Below are 24,262 nucleotides of genomic sequence, written 5' to 3' on the forward strand. Positions count from 1 at the left end.
TTATATGTTCTTTCTACTATACCATGATGCCTTTCATGGAAGACAAGGTTAAAGACAAGGTGGTTCTCTGAAATCCTAATCTATGGTTGATTTATCTGAATGGAGGAATTACTTCTTTGCATAGGGCTGTGTGTAACTTGTTCATGAACAAATAAAAAATACTCAATTAAAATAGTCATTTGCTGCTATCATATAGAAAAATAATCTATTAGAGGTGGTATTTATTTAAAGTTAGGACTGAGAGTCTTAAATTGTTTTTGTTGTAAGTTCTTGAGCTTGGGTTCGTCTTGTACCTCAGTTTCTGACTCTTTATAATAGTCCTTAAGGTGATGAGTTGAGTGAATGGTCTAATTAAGCATAGTAAAAGTTAACAATTTTTAAGTATTAGTATGTGCTAGACATTCTGCTAAATATTTTACACATACTGTCTTATTTGATCCTCAAAATAAAGCTAGGATGATTCTGCTTTATAGATACGGAAATTTGGGGACAAAGCCCAGTTCGCCAAAAGTTAATGCAGATTAGGTTTGGAACTGGGATTCTAGCCCTGAGAGTCTCATCTCAGAGCTTGTACTCTTAAATACCATATTGGTCCTATAAGCAGTGTTACAAAGGTGATTAGTGCTGTTTGTATGAATAAACCTCAAATCTGGGAATTCAGGATGTTCAGTCTCTAATCTGTGTGTCGGCAAAAGATTGTGTATGAATATAATGGAGGGATCCAAGTGGTCCTTTGGTCATCATTGCACTAAGGTTACTTGACTTTTTTTTTGAAGATTTATTTATTTATTTGACAGACAGAGATCACAAGTAGGCAGAGAGGCAGACAGAGAGAGAGGAGGAAGCAGGCTCCCTGCTGAGCAGAGAGCCCGATGCAGGGCTCGATCCCAGGACCCTGGGATCATGACCCGAGCCGAAAGCAGAGGCTTTAACCCACTAAGCCACCCAGGCGCACCAAGGTTACTTGACTTTTAAAAGTCTTTTTACGTATTGGATTTTTTTTTTTTTTAATGTAAGATTTCTTTGGTAAACATTTTGGCGCTTTTTTTTTAAATTTTCATTTTTTAAAAGTATTTATTTGTTATTTGAGAGAGAGGCAGTGACAGAGAGCATGAGCGAGGAGAAGGTCAGAGGGAGAAGCAGACTCCCAATGGAGCTGGGAGCCCGATGCAGGACTTGATCCTGGGACTCCAGGATCATGACCTGAGCCGAAGGCAGTTGTCCAACCAACTGAGCCACCCAGGCGTCCCAAAAAAATAGGCATACTACTTACCTTTACTAAGCAGTTTATCCTACAGATAAAGAATGAAACTGAGGAATTAATGGAACATGGCTAAGGTTTTATCTGTAACTAGGTATCTCACAGGATACCTTTATTATAGTAAAGAAGTAGAGTCCACTTTTTTTAAACCCATGCATACCTTACGTTTTCATCCTTTTAAGTATTTGGTAAAATAGAAATAGCAGTTCACATTTTTGGAATTAGACACTCTGTTGTAATTTTTTTTTTTAAATAAAACCACAGTCTTCTAAAATTAGGTTGGTAGTTGAACGTGGGTGATAAATAATAAGGTGATTCATTTACACTGTCCTCTTTAGTTTTCTATATATTTAAAAATTCCTTTAATAAGTTTAAAAAGAAAGAAAATAAGTTTTAAAAAGATGGGTGCATATATTGTGAATTAATATTTATTGGAGAATTTTGTGACACTTAATACATGGACTACCAGAAATAGGACATAGAAATTATTGTTGTAAAAAGAGCTAAAGCATTGTAAGAAATGGTGAGTTGGATGGAAAACTATTTGAAGTAAAACACTTAAAAAAAAAAAAAAAAAGCAAAGTGGAGGGGCTCAGTTGGTTGGACCTCCCATTTTTGGTTTTAGCTCAGGTCATAGTCTCAGGATGGTAGAATCAGCCCCCCAGTTGGGTTCTGCTCTTGGTAGGGGGTCTGCTTGTGGTCCTCTTTCTCTGCCCCTCCCCCTCTCTCAAACAGATAAATAAATCTTTTTTTTTAATAGTTTTTTTTTTTAAAGATTTTATTTATTTATTTGACAGAGAGATCGCAAGTAGGCAGAGAGAGAGAGAGGAGGAAGCAGGCTCCCCGCTGAGCGGAGAGCCCGACGTGGGACTCGATCTCAGGACCCTGAGATTATGACCTGAGCCGAAGGCAGCGGCTTAACCCACTGAGCCACCCTTATAGTTTTTTTTTTTTTTTAAAGATTTTATTTATTTATTTGACAGAGAGATCACAAGTAGGCAGAGAGGCAGGCAGAGAGAGAGAGAGGAGGAAGCAGCAGATAAATAAATCTTAAAAAAAAAAAACTTACAATGGTTATGTGTCAATTATATCTCAGTAAAACTAGAAATAACTTAAAATGGCCAATGGATTTTAATTTTGAAAGGTTCATATTTGGAAACTGATATTTTTATATTAAATATGTAATTTATTTATATTAAATATCATTGTTATTGTTCTCTTTAGGTCCTGGCCTGGCAATCAGAGTAATATGTGCTGAAGAACCTTATATTTGTAAGGACTTTCCTGAAACCAACAATATTTTGAAAATAGTAGCTGATTTTTCTGCAAGTGTTAAGAAGGTAATAATTTGCATTGAATTTATATATTATAAGAGCTTTAAATGGTCACAGTTCATCAGTATAAGGAATTGAGTAAATAAGGATTCTTGTAGCACTCTAGTATTTACGATGAATTTTATTAGAGTTTCATTTTTTGAAAATTCAGGGTAATTTTACATGTTAAATGAGTATAAAGAAAATATTCTACAGAGACTTGGAAATATAGACTTAATTTTTTTATCCTTATAACAGATAAGCCTTGAATCCCTAAAAATTCTAGATATGAAGGGGAGTTTAAAAGTATTTTAGGGGTCCCTGGTTGGCTCAGTTGGTAGAGCTTGTGACACTTATCTTGGGGTCATGAGTTTGAGCCCCATGTTGGGTGTGGAAATTACTTAAAATCATTAAAAAATGTATTTTATATATATTGCAAGAAAATAAGGGGTAGCATTTTTACTCCAAACCAAGGATGAATGTAAAAGTCTCCTAGTCCTTTAGATTTGGTGCTGAAATTCATCTGTGGTCTGAAAAACTTCAGACTAAGAATCGAAAGTGGACCTTGGTTGGTAGTGCTTCCAGGTATCAGGCTTAGGAATGTAGCAAGATCCGCACATATAGAGTTCCAATAAGTATATATGAACTTAAAAAATTGCAAAATATATATAGAAATAAGGTAAATGAATGAGAGCTAGTGGAAGAAAAAACTGGCAGAACAAGATCCACAAACACTTCAGATACTGGAGTTAATCTAAGGTATGTAGAATTAAGAGAAGCAGTTGATAGTAAGAATGAGATACATGGTAAAAGACTATCAAAATGACTTGGGCAGCTTCAAAAAAAATTAAGTTCTAGTAATGAAAATAACTGAAATTAAAAACAGCTAAAGAGGGGCATCTGGGTGGCCCAGTGGGTTAAGCCTCTGCCTTCGGCTCAGGTCATGATCTCAGAGTCCTGGGATTGAACCCCTTGTTGGGCTCTCTGCTCAGCGGAGAGCCTGCTTCCCCCTCTCTTTCTCTGCCTGCCTCTCTGGGCTGCTTGTGATCTCTGCCTGTCAAATAAATAAATAAAATCTTAAAAAAAAAATAAAAAAATAAAAACAGCTAAAGAAAGAAGTAATGAACTCAAAGACAGGTGTTAGGAAATTATCCAGAAATCGGAACAAAGCATCAAAGAGAAAATATATAGAGAAGTAAAATAGAATGCAAAGGTCAATATTAACATACGTCCAGGAGGAGATAATAGACAGTTGTCCACACTGATGAAGACACAATGCCTCAGATTCAGGAAATGTAACACATCTCCCTAGCTGGTATACCTAGCAAAACGGCTGACTGCCAAAGACAAAACAGCTGCAGGAGAAGGGTTGTTTATCCTTTGAAGGAAAGACGATTATACTGAAAGCACAGTAAAAACATGAAGATTTCAGAGTGCCATGAGAAAATAATTCTGAATAATGAACGGATGAATCGACTTCTAAGAACTAGGGCAAATGAAGACATTTATAGATAAACAATTTCCTATCAATAGTCCATTACTTAAGGAACTAAGGGCAGTGGTTCTCAGCCTGAAACAAACACGGGCTGTATAATATAATCTCAAATTTTGTGTGTTTAAAAATATTAGAACAGTATACAGCTAAAATAACATGTAAGCCACAGGAAATTGATTGGAGTTAAAGTATTCAAAATGCTTGTGTTGTTTGCTGGGAGGACAGAGGTTGATTCTCTTCTGTTAAGTATCCATGTTAACACTTAGAGGGAACTACTAAAAAAAGAAAAATACAGGGTTTAACTTCAAAACCAGTAGAAGGAAAATAAATGAACTGGGAGAAATAGTTTAGAAAAATGTGGGGGAAAAAAGCCCTAAAAACTGCAACAAATAGAAACTACTGAATAAAATAGTAGAATGAAGTCCAACCATATTATTAACCTACAGTTAGTTAAACGGTTTAACATCTCTAGTTATGACATAGATTGTCAAACTGGTTTGAGAAGTAAAATCTAATTATAGTCTGTTTACCTAAGGATAGATGGAAAGTAAAAGAATGGGAGAGCATATACCAGGTTAATACACCAGAAAAAAGGAAGTTGGTGGAGATATATTAATTTTTTTTATTTAAAAAAAATTTTTTTTTAAAGATTTTACTTATTAATTTGACAGAGAGTGATCAGGCAGAGAGAGACGGGGAAGCAGGTTCCCCGCTGAGTAGAGCGCCTGATGTGGAGCTTGATCCCAGGACCCTGAGATCATGTCCTGAGCTGAAGGCAGCAGCTTAACCCACTGAGCCACCTAGGCACCCCATATATTAATTTTTTGACAGAGTGATTTTATGCTAAGAAGTTTTATTATAAGGAAAAGGTTTAACTCATGTGAGGTATGTCCCTTTGCCACTGACAGGATTAAATCCCTGAAGTATACACATATAATCTGTGTTTCTTATCCTGATACTTGACTTCTCATAGCCCTGGCTCTCAGGAGTGAAATTCTGATGTACTGCATAGCACACACAAGTCAGAGAAAATATCAGATAGGATCTACTGCTGTAAACCAGTAAGTGTGGATACATAAGACAGTAACAGATACCTAAAGAATACCTTATCTTTTGAAACCTTAAGTGTCTGTTTGGTTTTCTCAGCCGCATACACTGTTACAAAGAGTCAAAGCTTGTACAACGGAAGAGGATCAGGAGAAGCTGATGCAAATTACAAGTTTGCATTCATTGAATGCCTTCCTTCTGCCCATTAAAACTGTAGGTGTGCAGGTGAGTTGGGTGAATTCATTGATCTGTGACATAACTTTTTGCAATTTTTTCTTTCCACTAATATTGAAATAAGAGTGACTTAGGAAAATGAAATATAAAAGTATATACACCAAATTTAGAAATGTTTGAAAAGGTGGTACTTTATAGAGTGTTTATGGAGTGAATAGGGTTGTAGAAACTACATATTGAGGCTGAGATTTTGTAGTTGGGGAACATCTGTCATCTCTAACCAAAAGCAGATACTAAAATAGTGGTTTACTATGGGTTTGACTTGCTTGCTTCTGCCTCGAAGGGCAGGTACCAAGAAGTCATGCCCTCATGTATGCTTCTTGGTGTGAAAATATACTGTGACTTTAGAAGTCTTAAGTGCAAGAACGCCCCCAGTTGAACATGTTACACTATTTAGGTCTTACTCTCAGCTTGTGTATTCCTTAAACCAGTGCTCTCTGCCTCTTCAAAATGTTCTCTTAGCTGTGATCATGTACAATTAACATTTTTGTATTTATGGTTCTGTCTTTCTTAATTGTAAAAGCATATGTGCATAATATAGTTTTTACTTTTAAAATGTTATCTATAAATAGATTATATTAAATTCTCCTTTATATGATCCTCAGGTGAGTTTCTGGGGAGAGGTTTGGGTGGGTAGGGAAGAGGAAAGTTTCTATTCCCTTAGGGTTTTTAGTTAAATGAAAACTAGTAAAGGTTTCAGTAATTTAACTTAAAATGGTATGAATGCTAGTTACAGGGCCTTCCTTATGTATTTAAAATTGTTAGATCTGCTTGTTGGACAGATCCTTTGAGTATGATACAGTGTCCTTCCTCATCTCTTATTATAGTCTTTGGCTTAAAATCTAATTGATCTGATATAAGGATTGCCACTCCTGCTTTCTTCTGATGTCCATTAGCATGGTAAATTCTTTTCCACCCCCTCACTTTAAATCTGGAGGTGTCTTCGGGCTTAAAATGAGTTTCTTGTAGGCAACATATAGATGGGTTTTGTTTTTTTATCCATTCTGATATCCTGTGTCTTTTGATTGGGGCATTTAGCCCATTAACATTCAGGGTAACTATTGAGAGAGATGAATTTAGTGCCATTGTATTGCCTGTAAGGTGACTGTTACTGTATATTGTCTCTGTTCCTTTTTGATCTACTACTTTTAGGCTCTCTCTTTACTTAGAGGACCCCTTTCAATATTTCCTGTGGAGCTGGGTTGGTTTTTGCAAATTCTTTCAGTTTTTGTTTGTCCTGGAAGCTTTTAATCTCTCCTTCTATTTTCAGTGATAGCCTAGCTGGATATAGTATTCTTGGCTGCATGTTTTTCTCGTTTAGTGCTCTGAATATATCATGCCAGCTCTTTCTGGCCTGCCACGTCTCTCTGGATAAGTCTGCTGCCAATCTAATACTTTTACCATTGTATGTTACAGACTTCTTTTCCTGGGCTGCTTTCAGGATTTTCTCTGTCACTAAGACTTGTAAATTTTACTATTAGGTGACGGGGTGTGGACCTATTCTTACTGATTTTGATAGAGTTCTCTGCACCTCCTGGATTTTGATGCTTGTTCCCTTTGCCATATTGGGGAAATTCTCTCCAATAATTCTCTCCAGTATACCTTCTGCTCACCTCTCTCTTTCTTCTTCTTCTGGAATCCCAATTATTCTAATGTTGTTTCATCTTATGGTGTCACTTATCTCTCGAATTCTCCCCTCGTGGTCCAGTAGCTGTTTGTCCCTCTTTTGCTCAGCTTCTTTATTCTCTGTCATTTGGTCTTCTATATCGCTAATTCTTTCTTCTGCCTCATTTATCCTAGCAGTGAGAGCCTCCATTTTTGATTGTACCTCATTAATAGCTTTTTTTATTTTAAGTTGGTTAGATTTTAGTTCTTTTATTTCTCCAGAAAGGGCTTTTTTATCTCCTGAGAGGATTTCTCTAATATCTTCCATGCCTTTTTCGAGCCCAGCTAGAACCTTGAGAATTATCATTCTGAACTCTAGATCTGACATATTACCAATGTCTGTATTGATTAGGTCCCTAGCCTTCGGTACTGCCTCTTGTTCTTTTTTTTGTGGTGAATTTTTCCGCCTTGTCATTTTGTCCAGATAAGAGTATATGAAGGAGTAAGTAAAATACTAAAAGGGTGGCAGCAACCCCAGGAATATATGCTTTAACCAAATCAGAAGTGATCCCAGATCGTGAGTGGGGAGAAAGGGGATAAAGAGAGGTTCAGAAAGAAAAAAAAAAAGAAGAAGAAAAGAAACAATTAAAAAAAGAAAACGAATAAAGAAAAAGTATAAAAAATATATATATATTAGATAAATTTAGTTAAAAAATGTTAAAAAAGGGTAAAAGTTAAAAATTTAGCAGAAGAAGAGAAAAAAATTGAAAAAGAAAAAAAAAATTAAGTTAATTGTGAGACTAAGGAATCATGTGGAGAAAGCCATGAGTTCTGTGCTTTGCTTTTTCCTCCTCTGGAATTCCACTGCTCTCCTTGGTATTGAAACCACACTCCTTGGTAGGTGAACTTGGTCCTGGCTGGATTTCTTGTTGATCTTCTGGGGGAGGGGCCTGTTGTAGTGATACTCAAGTGTCTTTGCCCTAGGCGGAATTGCACCGCCCTTACCAGGGGCTGTGCTGAGTAATCCGCTTGGGTTTGCTTTTGGCAGCTTTTGTTCCCTGAGTGCTTTCCTTTCCGTAGAGTTCCAGAGGACGGGAATACAAATGGCGGCCTCCTGGTCTCCGGACTGGAGGAGCCGAGAGCCCAGGGCCCCACTCCTCAGTGCGCCCTCAGAGAACAGAGTCCAATTACTCCTGTCTCCCTGGCCTCTGGCTGCGCTCTGAGACCACCGAGCCTGCAACCGGTTCAAGGTAATTCGGAGCTGTGAGCTCACTCCTCGGCTCTGTCTCTGTAGCCGGCTTCCCCCTTCTAAACCTGTAAGCTCTGCGACACTCAGACACCCCAGATCCTTCTGTGACCCTGCGGGACCTGAGCACGCTGACCCCGAGTGGGCTTTGCCCCAGTTTAGCCTCTGGAGCGATGTCCCTCTGTGGAGCAGACTTTTAAAAGTCCTGATTTTGTGCTCCGTTGCTCCGCCACTTACCGGGAGCCGACCCCTCCCCCAGCGATCTATCTTCCCGTCGCTTTGGATTCACTTCTCTGCCAGTCCTACCTTTCAGAAAGTGGTTGATTTTCTGTTTCTAGAATTCCTGTTCTTCTTTTCTTTGATCTGCCATTGGATTTGGACATGTTTGCAATCTTTAGATAAGCTATCTAGCTGATCTCCTGCTACCTGAAGTAGTCTCAGCCTGCTACTTCTCCACCATCTTGACTCCTAAAATCGCTTAGTCATCTTCTAATTGGAAAACTGCATCTCTTCCTCTTCACCCATTTTGCCTGTCCTCCCACCCCCACCTTGGTTGTGATAATCATCAGTTTATTCCTGTGTTCATAGGTCTGATTTAGCTGTTTATTTGATTTTTAGGTTTCATATATGACTGAAATCATATGGTATTTGTCTTTTTCAGTCAGACTTACCTCACATAGCATAATATCCTCTAGCTCCATCCGTGTTTTGCAAATGGCAAGACAAAAAAAACAAAACAAAACAAAACAAAAACAAAAAAACCCGTCATCCTTTTTAATGGGTGCATAATATTCTCTCTGTATGTGTGTACCTACCACATCTTTCTTATTCATTCATTTATTAATGAACATTTAAATTTCTTCCATATCTTAGTTATTGTAAATAATGCTGCAGTAAACATAGAGGTGCATATATCTTTTCAACTTAATGTTTTTACTTTCATTTTCTTTGGGTATATACCCATTAGTAGAATTGTAGAATTATGGGATCATACAGCATTTCTATTTTTAATTTTTTTGAGAAACTGTTTTCCACAGTGGCTGTACATTCCCACCAACAGTACACAAGGGTTCCTTTTTCTCCACGTCCTTGCCAACACTTAATTTCTTGTCTTTTTGATACTAGCCATTCTAACAGGTATAGGCGGATATCTCATTGTGGTTTTGATTTGCATTTCCCTGATGATTAGTGATACAGAGCATCTTTTCATGAGTCTTTTGGCCATCTGTAGGTCTTTGAAAAAATGTCTATTGAGATCCTCTGTCCATTTTTTAATTTAATTGTTTGGTTTTTTTGGTGTTGTGTGAGTTCTTTACATATTGTAGATATTACCCCTTATTGGATTTATCATTTTGCAAATACTTTTTTCACTAGGTTCCCTTTTGATTTTGTTGATGGTTTCCTTCACTGTGCAAAAACTTTATTTTGATGTAGTTTCAATAGTTTAATTTTGCTTTTGTTTCCCTTGCCTCAGAAATACTTAGAAAAATGTTTACTATGGCAAATATCAGAGAAATTACTGTCTGTGTTCTCTTCTAGGGTTTTTGTGGTTTCAGGTCTCACATTTAGATCTTTAATCCATTTTGAGTTTATTTTTGTATATGGTGTTAGAAAGTCGTCCACTTCTATTCTTCTACATGTAGCTGTCTACCTTCCCTAGTACCATTTATTGAAAAGACTGTTTTGGGACGCCTGCGTGGCTCAGTTGGTTAAGCAGCTGCCTTCGGCTCAGGTCATGATCCCAGCATTCTGGGATCGAATCCCGCATCGGGCTCCTTGCTCCACAGGGAGCCTGCTTCTCCCTCTGCCTCTGCCTGCCATTCTGTCTGCCTGTGCTTGCTCTCTCGCCCTCTCTCTCTGATAAATAAATAAAATCTTAAAAAAAAAAAGAAAAGAAAAGACTGTTTTTTTCCCCATGGCATATTCTTGCCTCCTTAGTCATAGATTAATTAATCATATAAGTGTGGGTTTATTTCTGGCTTCTCTGTTCTTTTCCACTGATGTATGTGCCTGTTTTTGTGCCAGCATCATACTGTTTTGATTACTGTGGTCTTGCAGTTTATCTTGAATTCTGGAATTGTAATACCATAGCTTTGTTGTTCTTTCTCAAGGTTGTTTTGGCTATCCAGGACCTTTTGTGGTTTCATACAGATTTTAGTATTATTTGTTCTAGTTCTGTGAAAAATGCCGGTGGTATTTTGGTAAGGATTGCATTGAATGTGTAGATTGCTTTGGGTAGTATGGACATTTTAACAGTTGTAATTCCTCTAATCCATAAGCATGGAGTATCTTCCCATTTGTGTCCTCTTCAATTTCTTTCATCAGTGTTCTATAGTTCTCATAGTTACAGTTCTTTTACTTCTTTGTTAATTTTATCCTTAGGTGTAATTCTTTCTGGTATAGTTGTAAATGGTATTATTTTCTTAATTTCTCTTTCTGCTTTTTCATTTAAGTGTATAGAAATGCTATTGATATCTGGGTATTAATTTTGTATCCTGCAACTTTACTGAATTTATTTATTACTGCTAGTAGTTTTGGTGGAGTCCTTAGGATTTCCTCTGTGTAACATCATGTTGTCTTCAAATAGTGACAGCTTAACTTCTTCTTTACCACTATTGATACCTCTTATTTTTTTTCCTTCTCCGATTGCTGTAGTCAGGACTTCCAGTACAACATTGAATAAAAGTGGCAGGGGTGGACATCATTGTCTTGTTCCTGCTCTCAGAGGAAAAGCTGTCAGTTTTCACTGTTGAGCATGATGTTAGCTGTGGTGTTTTTCATATATAACCTTTATTATGTTGAGGTAGAACATGGGCAGATCTTATCTGCCAAATTAAGTGTGCTGGCTATATACATTTGGGCAGATACTTGGAATGAAATCCCAGTGCACCTTTGGCATGTTTGAATAAAGTTTTAATATTACCACGACACTTTCTTTGTCTCTGAACTGATTTAGGTAGAATTTAATATGGGATTTTAATTTAGGGTTTATATCATTAGAGACATATTCATATATACTTATATATTCAAACAGGTTTTCATTTAAAAAAGAAACCAAAAAAATTGTCAGTGGTGTTACCATGCATGAAACATTTTCCAGTCCATCTTTTGGCTTTAGAAAACCATTAAAAATTATTGACTGTATTTTTATTTTCAGGGTGACTGTCGTTCCTACAGTTACGTGTGTGGAATCTCCAGTAAAGACGAGCCTGACTGGGAATCTCTTATTTTCCTGGCTAGACTTATACCTCGCATGTGTCACAACATTAACAGGTATGTTCTACAGGGCAAAAGGTGAGGTGAAACAGAAGGGTGTATTTTTTAAGATGTTCCCATTATGGAGAGACCAGAAGACTCAAAGTATAGATACAGGTATGCACGTAAGTAACAATTGAGCTGATACTTAATAATACCTTGTGTTCTGTTCCTTTATCACCAGTCATCTGCTTAATAAAAAACTTTGCTTTTCTTTAAACAAAAAATAGGAAGGATTTTTAAAAAATTTAAGTATTAAATATTAAAGACACTTTAAAAACCTATCTTCCAAATTAGGTGCTTATGCTAGCTGTTGGTTTTACGGTAATCTGTTTTCTTCCACTGGAAGGAATATGTATGGGTGATAGAATTACCAATAGAGACTTGGTTAATTTAATAATAACCCCAGGGGAAATCAAAGAAAAGAAAAAGGTATATGACTCTAAATTCTAAATGTAGAATTTATTTTTTCTGATCCAGGTTTTCTTTCACTTGCGTGGTAATTTCTATTGTTGGATGTGTCTATAGCTGATTTGTAATCTATGTGTAATGCTCCATTGCACTGTCCCATGTAGAATTCAAAAAATCTCACACCAGATCGCTGATTAGATGTTCTTATTTCACCATTGTCTACTTTTTTATTTTCCTCATGAATATTAAACAATTAACTAAAAATAGTTACTTGAGTTTTCAGTTTACTCAAGTTTGCTACAGGAATTAGGAATCTACTTATTTGTGTTCACCCAGCAGGGTGTGTATAGTTTGTCCTTTGAGACAAGGAGTCAGAGGGAAGTCAGTTTTTTACTGGTATTAACATGCCCACTGAAAGGCTTATTACTGTGATGAATCTAAGGTTTACAGAAGCACCATCAATACACTGAGAAGAGTGAATTATTAATAAATAATGGTAAATTTGTAATTGCCTTTTTTGAATGGAATTCATTGCCTTGGTTAAAATAATGGTTTATTATTGATCTTCTAGAGAATGTGTGATATCTAAATAAACTTTTCAGGTTATACAGAACATTACCTTTCCCTCAGTTTGACTCAACTGCTTCTGTTTTTCATTTCACAACATTTTTACATTTTCATCTCTCTATTTTTCTTTTGCCACAGGTCCTTCACCCTTGTTTAAACTTTCTCTGTCCTTTTATATGCAGATTTTTCTGCCTGTTTTCTTTTTCCCACATTTGTTCCTCCCTACTTTCCCAAATATCCCTCCCCCCTGCAAAAAATTAAAGTCTAACAACCAACAAACAAAAAAAATAGATTTACGAACCTAGCAAGCCTTAAGAGTCTTTAGATTTCTTTGCTAGGGTCTGTTTTGGGAATTGGAATTTAAACGATTAAAAACATTTTTTTTCTATTTTTGCCAAGTTTTGTCCTAATTTGCATTGTGGAATCTTTGTGTAGAGAAGGTTTGCTGCAGTTTTATTGTCCTGTACAATGTGAAAGATGACTTATTCCTGTGCATTCTATGAACACTCTTGTTTGTAAGAAATAAGACAGAAAGAGCAAGTTCGTGGCATTCTTTTTCCAAGTTGCTTTTTCCTTGAAGGATCATTTATGAACTCCAGGGACTGTATCGTTTAGGAGAAGTATAGCATTTGGTACATGGGACAAAAACTTGCTATATAGTATGTTTGGGAGGAGGCAATGAATTATTTGGTGATAGTGTGGTTTTTATCTGATGCTGTTTTCTTTATGATTTTATTCCAAGTACATATTAAGAAAAAAGAAAAAAAATTAAACTTCACTATGGAACTTGCCAAGAGACCTGTATTTTCTTTGGTTAAGACAGAAGGGACTAGAGAAAGGGGACGATTGTGTGCTGGCTGGAGTCCCAAGTCGGGAGTGCTAGGATGCATTCATATCTATATCCTGACTGCCCCTTGTTTTCTGGGGGAAGGTGGTTGGAACAGATCCTCCCTACCAGCGGTAGGATTCCTCTTGAGTTGTAATTATCTGATCATAATTTCCTCAAGTTGTGTTCTTTTAAACGTTACTTTTATTAACACCTGCAGTATATCTTCCTACCTTTCAAACAGATGTTAGTTAAAGAAGTAGTGAGTTACTCCTTTTAGAAGCAAATAGTAGGATGCCAGGTTCTGTTTTGGTAACATTTTAAATAATGGGGGAAAGAAAATCTTTCTTTGAGATCAGTGTTTCACAAAGCAAAACAAAAAAATTAGTCAAATTGGGAAATGCATTGTAGCCTTATCTTGGAGGTTTCTAGTACATATAGTATCTGAAGTTCTGGCATAAAACAACCTACTTATTTGTTCAACTCAGTGTTTCCCCAGGCTTATGTATGTTTATTTCTTAGGGCTACTATATCAAATTGTCACAAAGCAGGAAGCTTAAGACAAATTTATTTTCCCATGGTTCTAGAGGCTAGAAGTCTGAAGTCATAGTGTTAGCAGGGCCATGCTCTCTAGGGCATAAAGCTCTGGGGAAGGATCCTTCCTTCACTCTTCCTAGTTTCTGGCATTTACTGGCAATCTTTGGCTTGTGGCAATGTAACTCCAGTCTCCGTTTTCACCTTCACATGGCCCTCCCTATTTTGTCTGTTTCCAAATTTTTCTTCTTAGAAGGACACCTTCATAGATTTATGCCTCCCTGGTCCATTATGACCTTATCTTAACTTGACTACATCTGCAAAGACCCTATTTTTAATCTGTAGATTCCAGATGGACATGAAGTTTGGGGGATACACATCAGCCCAGGACATCATATGAAAAGAGAATTGTGATAATCCCCTATATCTTTGTATATTCTGAGATACTGTTATTCCAAAGAATACACTTTCAGGAAGGTACATAGAACATAGAACCTTCTATAATCTTATATCCTGGGGCAGCTGGGTGGCTTAGTCAGTTCAGTGTCTGACTCTTGATTTTGGTCCAGATCATTATCTCAGGGTTGTGGGATCAAGCTCTGTGTTGGACTTTTTGCTGGGTGTGGAGCCTGCTTAAGATTCTCTCCCTCTGCACCGCCCCCACCAAGTGTGCATGCTCTCTTTAAAAAAAAAAAGTATATCATCTTTTTTTTTATTTTTGAGAGAGAGACAGAGTATGAGTGGGGGGTGGGGTAGAGGGACAAGCAGACTCTCCTCCTGAGCATGGAGCCTGATGCAGGACTCGATGTCAGGACCCTGAGATCATAAGCTGAGCCAAAGTCAGATGCCAGAGCCACTCAGGTACCCCTGTATATAAAATCTTCTATCCTATCCTACCCATGTGGTGATTTGAAGTGGGTGAGAGAGGGGCCGCAGAATTAATGGAAAGAATGATACATTTTTTCAAAAGATTATTTATTTATTTATTTATTTGACAGACGGAGATCACAAGTAGGCAGAGAGGCAGGCAGAGAGAGAGAGGAGGAAGCAGGCTGCCTGCTGAGCAGAGACCCCAATGCGGGGCTCAATCCCAGGACCCTGGGATCATGACCTGAGCCGAAGGCAGAGGTTTTAACCCACTGAGCCACCTAGGTACCCCAAGAATGATATTCTATGTTCTTTGTTTTTTCTACTAAAATGTCATTTCTCTATAATTTTTACCTCCTTCCCTTCTAGAGTTGTCTATATATTTGGCCCACCAGTTAAAGAACCTCCTACAGATGTTACTCCCACTTTCTTGACAACAGGGGTGCTCAGTACTTTACGCCAAGCTGACTTTGAGGCCCATACTATTCTCCGGGAGTCTGGTAAGTTGTTCATTTTGTTTATTACTACATGCTCTAACTAGAATTTGGAAATGTGGCATTATGATTTCTAGTTAGGAGGATGCATGTTTGAATTCTGGATGCTTTTATTTTTATTATTCATTTCTATGGATTGGTCTGTGATATTGTCTGCTGTTATAAAAATTTTCACCTTTATGGTCATTTGTGGATATGTACATATAAGCAAAAAATTTGAGTCACCTGACTCCCATTGTTCCCAGCTGAGGTTATAAATATATTCTCTTTGTTCACTAGTACTATAAACAGGTGTCCTTTTTGTAGTCTATTTAGTACCATATATTTTTTTGCATTTCTGTGCTTTTTGTTTCTGATTTTACTGTTTGAAATGTCCCCCAGGCGTAGTGCTGAGATGCTGTCTAGTTTTCTTGGCACAGGAGGGCTGTCATGTACCTTATAGAGAAAATATGTGGGTTAGATAAGCTTTATTCATGTATGAATTATAGTGCTGTTAGCTGTGAGTTCAATGTTAATGAATCCAGAATAAATAATAGGGTGTCTTTAAACAGAAATACACATAAAACAAGGTTATGTATTGATTGGTTGATGAAAATGTGACCAGAGGCTTGGCAGGAATCTCTATATTTCTCGTAGGGACAGTGGTTTACAATGTGCTAATTCAGTATTTGCATTGTAGGCCATAACTTCCTTGAGTAACAAGAAAGGACTTACATATATATCTCAGCACTGTAACATCACTGCAATTATCAAATTCTGTTGTTTATATTTGTGGTTGAGTTTACTTACAAATATGACAGTAGTTGAAAACATGCATGATGACAGTCTTAACTGGTATGTTTATGTATGTGATTTTAGATATTATCTGGGAGGATTTAATGGAACTGTGTTAGAGTGCTTTTCCATGGTGTGATCATTGGTTCTACACGTTTACTTCCTTTTTCTAGGGTATGCTGGAAAAATTAGCCAGATGCCAGTGATTTTGACACCATTGCATTTTGATCGGGACCCACTTCAGAAGCAGCCTTCATGCCAGAGATCTGTGGTTATTCGAACCTTTATTACTAGTGATTTTATGACTGGTATACCTGCAACACCTGGCAATGAAATCCCTGTAGAGGTAACTTACATATTTTTCTCATGTACATTTTATAATATGGTGAATGGAATAGGCTGTGATAGAATTGTTATTTCCGGGGTTCGTTTTCTGTTTATAAGATAGGCTTTTTCATTTTATTTTTCAAAGATTTATTGGAGAGCATATGTGTGTGTGGTGGGGGGGAGGGGCACAAGCATGGGGAGAGGAGCAGACTCTCCACTGAGCATAGAGCCTGAAAGGGGTGTGTCGGGGGTGGGGAGTTGCTTAAGGCAGGGCTCTGTCCCATGACCCTGGGATCCTGACCTGAACCGGAATCAAGAGTAGGACACTCAACTGACTGAGCCACCAGGCTCCCGTAGGCTTTTATTATGATTTTTAATTCTCCACATAATTATTATTTTTTTTAATCTCCACAAATAAATAAAGCACTGGGTGTCATACTCAACTAGTGAGTCATTGAATATTATATTAAAAACTAATGAGGTACTTTAACTTGGCTAATTGAATTAAAATTTAAAAAAATAATTATAATAGTTTTCTAGAAAAGGCCTTAAATTTATTATACTCCTCTAAATGTCTGATTACTGTGTGGAGTAACTACTTCTAATGTACATTTCTATCTAATCTTGCCAACCTCTACTTTATAAATAGTATTTTCCAAGTAAAGGAGAAAACCCTGGTAGTGAAGAAGAGTTTATTAGAAATATGGATGAGATTTGATACCATGGTGAAGAAGAGTTTATTAGAAATATGGATGAGATTTGATACCATGGTGGCTAGACATCCATGAAATTACTTAATGCTCTGCTTGCTACCTTTTTTTTCCTTAAAGATTTTTTTTTTTTTTTTTTTTTTTTAATTTGAGAGCAGAGAAAGAGCAAGCTTGAGCAGGGGGCAGAGGCAGAGGGAGAGAGAGAAGCAGGCTTTTTACTGAGCAGGTAGCCCAATATAGGGCTCCATTCCAGGACTGGGATCATGATGTGAGCGGAAGGCAGATGCTTAACTGACTTAGCCACCCAGGTGCTCCAACTGCCAACTGTTTTGATCACCATCTCCGTCTCCTGTTCTCTGTCGCCTGGAGTGTTCCAGAGAGCTATTTGCATAGTAGCAAATGAAAAAGGGAGACTTTATTAGGTGGACCTCTGCTCTGTTCTCTAAAGCAAGGCTCTGGTTAGAGCTACATAGCTAGGTTGAGGAGTGGGGCTTACTTAAGAGTTTGTTTCCCCTTCAGCTCAAATTTGCCATATCTCTGTCCATTCAAGTGACCGGGCCTTGTCCTCTTTGACACATGGTAGTGATTGTTACTAAAGTGCATTATGTGCCCCTGTGCTGGCCTCAGACTTGTATGTTTCAGGCACAGAATATATGTGAAGCACTGGCTTTTAATACATAGTATAAGGTGTTTGGATGTCACAGCAGTTTCAAATTGCTGTAAATGTTTCTAAACACTTGTTATGGACTAGTAATAAACATAAAATGCTACTGGCAACTGTTTGCAGACTACACTTTGAGTAGTACTGAGTTAATTCACTGAAATCTATAGAAGGAAGTTAGGTTCACTACATAATATTAATCAGAGACCATACCATATACATAGACTACGATAATAAAAATAGATCACATTTTAATTGTAAATGGAAGCTTTCTAGGTCTGTTGGACATGCTCTGGATCCCGGCTCTTCTATTTATGATCTTTGTTTTATAACAGGTGGTGTTAAAGATGGTCACTGAGATTAAGAAGATTCCTGGTATTTCTCGAATTATGTATGACTTAACATCAAAGCCCCCAGGAACTACCGAGTGGGAGTAATAAACTTCTTGTTCTATTAAAGTATTGTGTTCAGTTTAAATTGATTAGAAACCATTCCCAGTATTGACATGCGGTACTGTGAAAGGAGTTACTGAGCGGCTGCATCACATCTGAGTTCTCTACAGCAAAAATCTACGGCTTAAGAGCTGAGTTGGGGATGACTAAAAGGAACTGAAGCACTTGTACGGGTATAATCAAAGCACCATTGCCTACACTCAGATTGGCACTGCTTTTGCCTTTGCCTCACTTGTTCTTTATGTATAAATTCACTGTTGCTATTAATGTCTCTGTCAATGAAGGTGTATGAAGGTGGGTGACTTTGGGGGTAGTAATAGGCTTCTGTCCCCTTGCCAGTTTCTAAGAGCTGTTAGAAAACACCCATTATAATACTAGTGTGAGTTAGTATGTGTGTCTTTCAGAGAATCTGAATTTGCTTATAAGTAACCTTACTCTTCTGAAGATAAGGGTGAGGGATGGATATAGGAGATAAGGTGTTGGTGGGCTGGCTGTTCCAGCCCCTTTTGTAGGACACTGGTATATCAAATGTAAGCTCCCTTAAGATGGAAAACACTGGGAATTTGTTGAAGTACTTTAGAATTTGTAACATCACAGCTGTGGGAGAAAGAAGCTATCATTGGTCTTGGTTTAAAATGTTTTCAAGTCCTGTCCCACATAGATGCCATAGTGTTCACTGTCAACCTGTTCACTCATGAGGAGCTTTATCGCCCCACCACCCATGGTGCCAGTTCCTGTGGCCTTGTGACGAAGTTTCTGTTCTCTTCTCCAGAAGAGGCTGTCTCTGGTGTAGCATAAAGTCAGTGTTTTGATCTCGTTTGGGCAGAGGGCCAGCTCTGAGACCACAGAAACCATTACACAAGCCTACAGCTTAGACTATCTAGTAAAGAGTTGTAAAATGAACTCTTAGATGTAATCTGTAAGTGGATTTATTACCCACTGCTTAGAAGACTGTCACCAGTCTCAGTCCATGCAAGATATTGCCACACCTTGTAATTTTCTATCATTTGTAAGATTCAAGAACTTGACTAGGACTCTTTGCCATTGCCACTGGTGTCTACCAGATCCTTGATTACATTCATATAAGCACTATAAAAATAGTACTAGACTTAAATTCTACAACCATTTTTCAATATTTTAGCTGTTTCTATTTAAGAACATTAATGAGTTTTTCTTTTTTCAAAAAATTGAGGTGTGATTGACCTATAGCAGATTAATTTCTGGTGTCATGCCAAACCCATCTCAGGTTGCTGCCTTTTATTTTCAAAATCCTTTGTATTGATCAGGTACAAAATTTTGTTTGGGATTCAGTATTAGCTAAACAGTAAAATTATGCATGCCAGAAGTCTACTTTTTATTTTGGCTGGCCTAGAAGACATAAACACTGTATTTCCAGACCAGCAAGGGAAGAGCTTCTGTCTGTTTTAACGGATATCTGTACCTGAAACAAAGGAGTATTTGACTTCTACAGAACTTGAAGGGTTCACTTTCTGTCCTGATGATGAGATACTCATACTGGCCTTTTGGAAAGAAGATATGTAAGCTCTAACAGATTTGGAGTCATGTAACTTTAGAGCTGGAATAGATAACCTCTAAAAGGCTTACAAATACATTTATGTGAAAAAATTCCTCTTCTAGCAGAAGTTTCTTGTGATTTTGTGTTCGAGCAAATAGGAAACTAGGAAGAATATATAGTAAGAATGTTTTCTTTCCAGTGTATGTTCTATGGAACACTGCTCCACTGAGCTGATCCTTGTCAAAAGGGTTAGATGGTCATGGAAGTTGGGAAAGTGCTGTTCGCTTGTCATGGTGTACATTATATTCAAACTGAGAAATTTTGATGTGAAAAACAGTTGTTAAACTTTCTTAACCTGATGTTTTCCTGATCTTTGTGTGCTAAACTCTTTTTATAATCCTTAATACTGGGGGAAATGGTCTCTCTAGAACACATTCTGATATGACATAGTAAAAAAAGTTGATTTTTTTGACTTTGTAAATTCCCTAAAATTTGGAACCCCCTCTTCCTTTGCAAAAGTACTTTTTGCTTTGTGTTGTACAGTATTACTGTGTATCTTCACAGTATGTCATCCAAGCAGCTGAGGGAAGATTATAGTCCATTTTACATTTAGGAAACAAGCTCAGCTTAGTAATGGTTACCTAATGAAATTCAGAATGAAATATGATCCTTGGTAGATTATGACTGCATTCCCATCAAATTAAACATGTTTTTTTTCTTCATATTGATTAGGAGTAGGTAGGGCAGGTTAAAGCATCATTTATTCCCCAAATTGGCGGACACAAAGGAATTTTCAAGGACCCAGTTTCACCTTAATGATGCCATCTATAATCATCAGCGGTTTTGGAAATAACATAGCCTGGCATAATTTCTGAAGGTAGGTCTTTAGACGTACCTGGGAGATGGGTTACACTGTTTTCCCGTCTTTTGCCGCCCCTTTATCCTGAGGTAGCTGCCTGTGTGTACCCAAACAAGCATCATTAAAGTTTTTTCCTCACTGTTTGGGCTTATCTCCTGATAGCCTATTTTACTGTATAATTGAGTCGAGTCCCTCAAGAATGAGGGCATTCAGATTAGGTAGGCGGGACTGTCCATCCTCAGTGCTTTTGTTCTGCCGATGAACAGCTGTGGGAACGGTTAAGTGATTTCTGTCTCTTTATCTGTAAGAGGAGACAGTTGAATTAAATTTACATCAAATCCAGCCATAATTTTTTCTTAAACAACAAAGAAAAGCATAGCGGGAGACAGAATGGGGAAATTGAGGGTTTTATGTTTAAAGTTCTTTCAACATCAGATACAACCTTACCCTGTCAAAAAGGTAAACATCAGAATACATTGTAAAGTCAAGTATTAATTACCTTAATACCTTGTTTTTTTGAAGACTTAATATAGATCTGCAAAATTGGACTACTTGAGAATCTTACTATTGTGACCATGACACTAGGACAATATCCATTAATAGAATGCAAAGTCTCCCACTGTCAGTTATCTGTAGCTAATTGTTGGCAGAGCTGGAACTAGAATCTAGGCTTTTCTGTTTCTCTCTGTTGAAGAGGTAGTGCTCTAAGGCCTTTCGAGGTGAGGCTTAACAGGAGACTCTTCTTGTATAATTGACCCATCAGGGATAAATTATTTCCAAAGTGTAAATCATATCTTTACTTAAAATAAGAGAGTAGTAGTTTCTGTCATGCCCAATATTGTACCCTTGGTTTTTTTTGTTTGTTTTGTTTCTTATTATTCCTCTCTACTACTCTCCATACCCACCTCCTCTCTCCTACTGTTCCCTGAATTCTCACTGGAATGTGGTAAGGACACACACCTTTGCTATTACCTCAGTGGGTATTCCCTTCATTGGCCCAAATTCAGAAAGTAATAGAAAACTGAATATAAGCTGATGTCTCTACCCTAGGAAAGAGCCCCTGCCTTGTTCCTTCTGAAGTAGGTTAGCCATGCAGGTGATACAGGGAACAGGGTATCCTTTTTTTGTTTTTGTTTTTTTACCACTTCAGGACTTTGACAACAATAATGGTGGTATCCTTGGCTCTTATATTCCTGACCATTTCATTTAATGACTAGTGAAGAGATTTGGAATCCCCTCTCCCCTTCAAAGAGTGCCAAAATGCCAACTCTCAAACTTCGTCTTCTATGTTGAAGAGACCCAGGTAGTTGACCCAACTCTGATCTTTTGTCAGTGGATCTCAACCCTGGATGCCTGTTATTACTACCTGAGGAATTAAGTCTGTATAATGTCTAGACCCCACAGTTAAATCAATTAAATTAGAATCTTGACAGGTCCCAATTATTGATAGTTTTAAATCTCTCCAATCCAAAAAAGTTACTGAGGAATATACCTGGCCTATCTAGTTATGGCTTAAAATCTTAGGTCTTTAAGAGAAATGTAAGAGAAGGCCACAGATAATGTTTTGCTGAAAATGTCCTCACTAAATTACTTCAGACCTGGGGCCAGACTGGAATTGATTCTGTGTATACTATATTGTAGGTCAGATACTCCAAGGGCCTGTTTGGTAATATTTAGGGCAGCTGACATAAATGTTGCTCCTGTTGAGGTCAGTGCAACAACTACGTGGGTATCTCTCAACCTCTTCTTACTCTTCTTGCTTTTTGTCACGGGAGAGAAACCTACTCCCTATAGCCACCTCTTTGAATATGACTCTAGCTAGATCATGAAACAGACTGAGCTCTTACTGAGAAAGCCTTCTGGAGCTGTGTCATTTGGATATAATTTTTTAGCTGGAGAGTAACTACCTGTAACCCAAGTTGCCTGAATAACAACTTTTTGAGTAGCCCTATTTTAAGTGACTGACCCATTAGAGTCTTTGATCACTGGTGGATCCCATGGCATCTTTTGATCTTGGTAAGGGCTCCTTGAATGGCAAAACTGTGAGACTTTGGGGAGGGTTTGGCCATTTCTTGGGTATTTTAAGTTCAGTAGCTCTGACACCTTTTAAGTTGTTCAGGAAGCCTGAACCTTAAGTAATCCAAGTGGAGTAAGGCCTTTGGAGAATACAGATATTTAAGGTAAGTAGTTTCCTGTCTTTGAACCTACTGTGACATTGTTACCACCTTATGGTATTAAATGAAGAAGTGAATGTAACATCCTTTCAAACAGATTTTTTTATAAAGAAGTATTTTGTTAGAGTAAGTAGTATAGTTGTGAAATCACTATGTAATTGTTTATGGTATACTGATACAACTTGTATTTTGTGGTAATGTTGGCAAAAAATAGCTATGCCAAATTAATGTGAAATGACTAATTTCTTTTGTTTCCAGTATACTTCATAAAGGAAGAAATGACTTTCATAATTTGTCTTTAAGCCTCAGTGTTTATGAGAAAGTCAGTGAAGGAAGAACTAAGAGAACAGACATTATCAGGGAAGGGAAATAAGAAATTGGATATACTGTCAGGTGTTTCTGGATAATAAGTTTACTTCTCATATATAAGGAAAGGTATCAGAGTTTTGCGCAGAGTGTAACAGTGGATATGGTGGAAATAAAATACTGGGTATTTTAAGTGAATAGCTAAAAGGGTGTGTGTATGTGTTTCCAGAATTAAAGTTCTATACACGTGCACACTTATTTGACTTCTTGCATATTTATTTATATTTAACTCTGTCCTCAATTTCTTAAAACCTATACTACCTTTATTAATTTGATACAAAAGTTGGATCCTATTTGTTTGGAAGTATGTAATGAGAGTTGATCAACCCATCGAAGTATAACTGTATTAAGTCACTAATATGATGAGAGGAATTAACCATGTTCAGAAACTGCACTCGGTAATTTCAGGTAGCTACAATGCTGTAGTATGATTTTTTACAGATCAATCACCTTGTCCAACCTTCTGCTATTTGAGAAAACTGTATTTTGAATATTTAACTGTAAAGGTTTTGCTGTTTTAACATGGCTCAAAACAAAAATATTGCTGAGTTTTTATCTTGAACTCTCAAAAATCTGTCATTCTGCTTTAAAAAAATACTGTTATCAAAAGCTGTATCTCACACCATAGCTAACCTTTTTTGGGGGGGGTAGATTGTTAGTGAATTATACTGAGTTATAGACATTAGATTCTGAGAAACAGCTAAAAATCTCACTTAAACCTTACTGGTATCCAAATAATACGTGAAATTTTAATTAAATCCTTTTTTCATATTTTAGAATGCTATTTGATATACAATTACATACTAAAACTTTTTTAAGACCATACCTAACCTGCCCACATGATGATGATGTTCTTTTTTTTTTTAATTTTAAATTAACACCATAGAGAAAATGCTATTTTAAAAATGGCTTCTTAATGTGGCTACATTATATAGTGGGGAACATGAGGGCCTTTTGTCAAGGTGCCTAATTGCATTAGGATGATTGATACTTGTTCTTAAGAAAAAAGTTTCAACAGACTAAAAAATATTTACCTAAGTGCAGGAAAATCCCATCTTCTGGTTCTTTTCAAAAGCAACTTCTATTACCATGGGTGATGAGGATGTAATGAACTTGCTTATCGTGCTTATTATATAGTTTTGGGGGAGTAAATTACCAAGAATTAAATATATCATGACCGTTTTGTGTTAAAGAATCTCCTAAAAAAATTTCAGCAACACAAAAGTGAAATTGTACAGCTAGCACCCTCTACATATTTACTTCTCAGA

At 37.1% G+C, this 24,262-nt stretch overlaps 1 protein-coding gene across 2 annotated transcripts in view; it reads left to right on the top strand.

The window, feature by feature from the left end:
- Nucleotides 1-18,085, top strand: part of GMPS (guanine monophosphate synthase) — a 68,050-nt gene extending 49,965 nt beyond the window's left edge. For both annotated transcript variants that reach the window (XM_004755612.3, XM_004755613.3), the window contains exons 11-16: nt 2,486-2,601; nt 5,216-5,341; nt 11,359-11,474; nt 15,031-15,161; nt 16,103-16,275; nt 17,963-18,085. In XM_004755612.3, coding sequence (XP_004755669.1) covers nt 2,486-2,601; nt 5,216-5,341; nt 11,359-11,474; nt 15,031-15,161; nt 16,103-16,275; nt 17,963-18,064 — 764 coding nt within the window. In that variant the 3' untranslated portion in view covers nt 18,065-18,085. The remainder of the gene's footprint in view (nt 1-2,485; nt 2,602-5,215; nt 5,342-11,358; nt 11,475-15,030; nt 15,162-16,102; nt 16,276-17,962) is intronic.
- The last annotated feature ends 6,177 nt before the right edge of the window (nt 18,086-24,262 follow it).

The sequence above is a fragment of the Mustela putorius genome, unplaced genomic scaffold (assembly GCF_011764305.1).
Source record: "Mustela putorius furo isolate JIRA1106 unplaced genomic scaffold, ASM1176430v1.1 tig00003834_pilon_pilon_pilon, whole genome shotgun sequence".
Taxonomy (NCBI): Eukaryota; Metazoa; Chordata; class Mammalia; order Carnivora; family Mustelidae; genus Mustela; species Mustela putorius.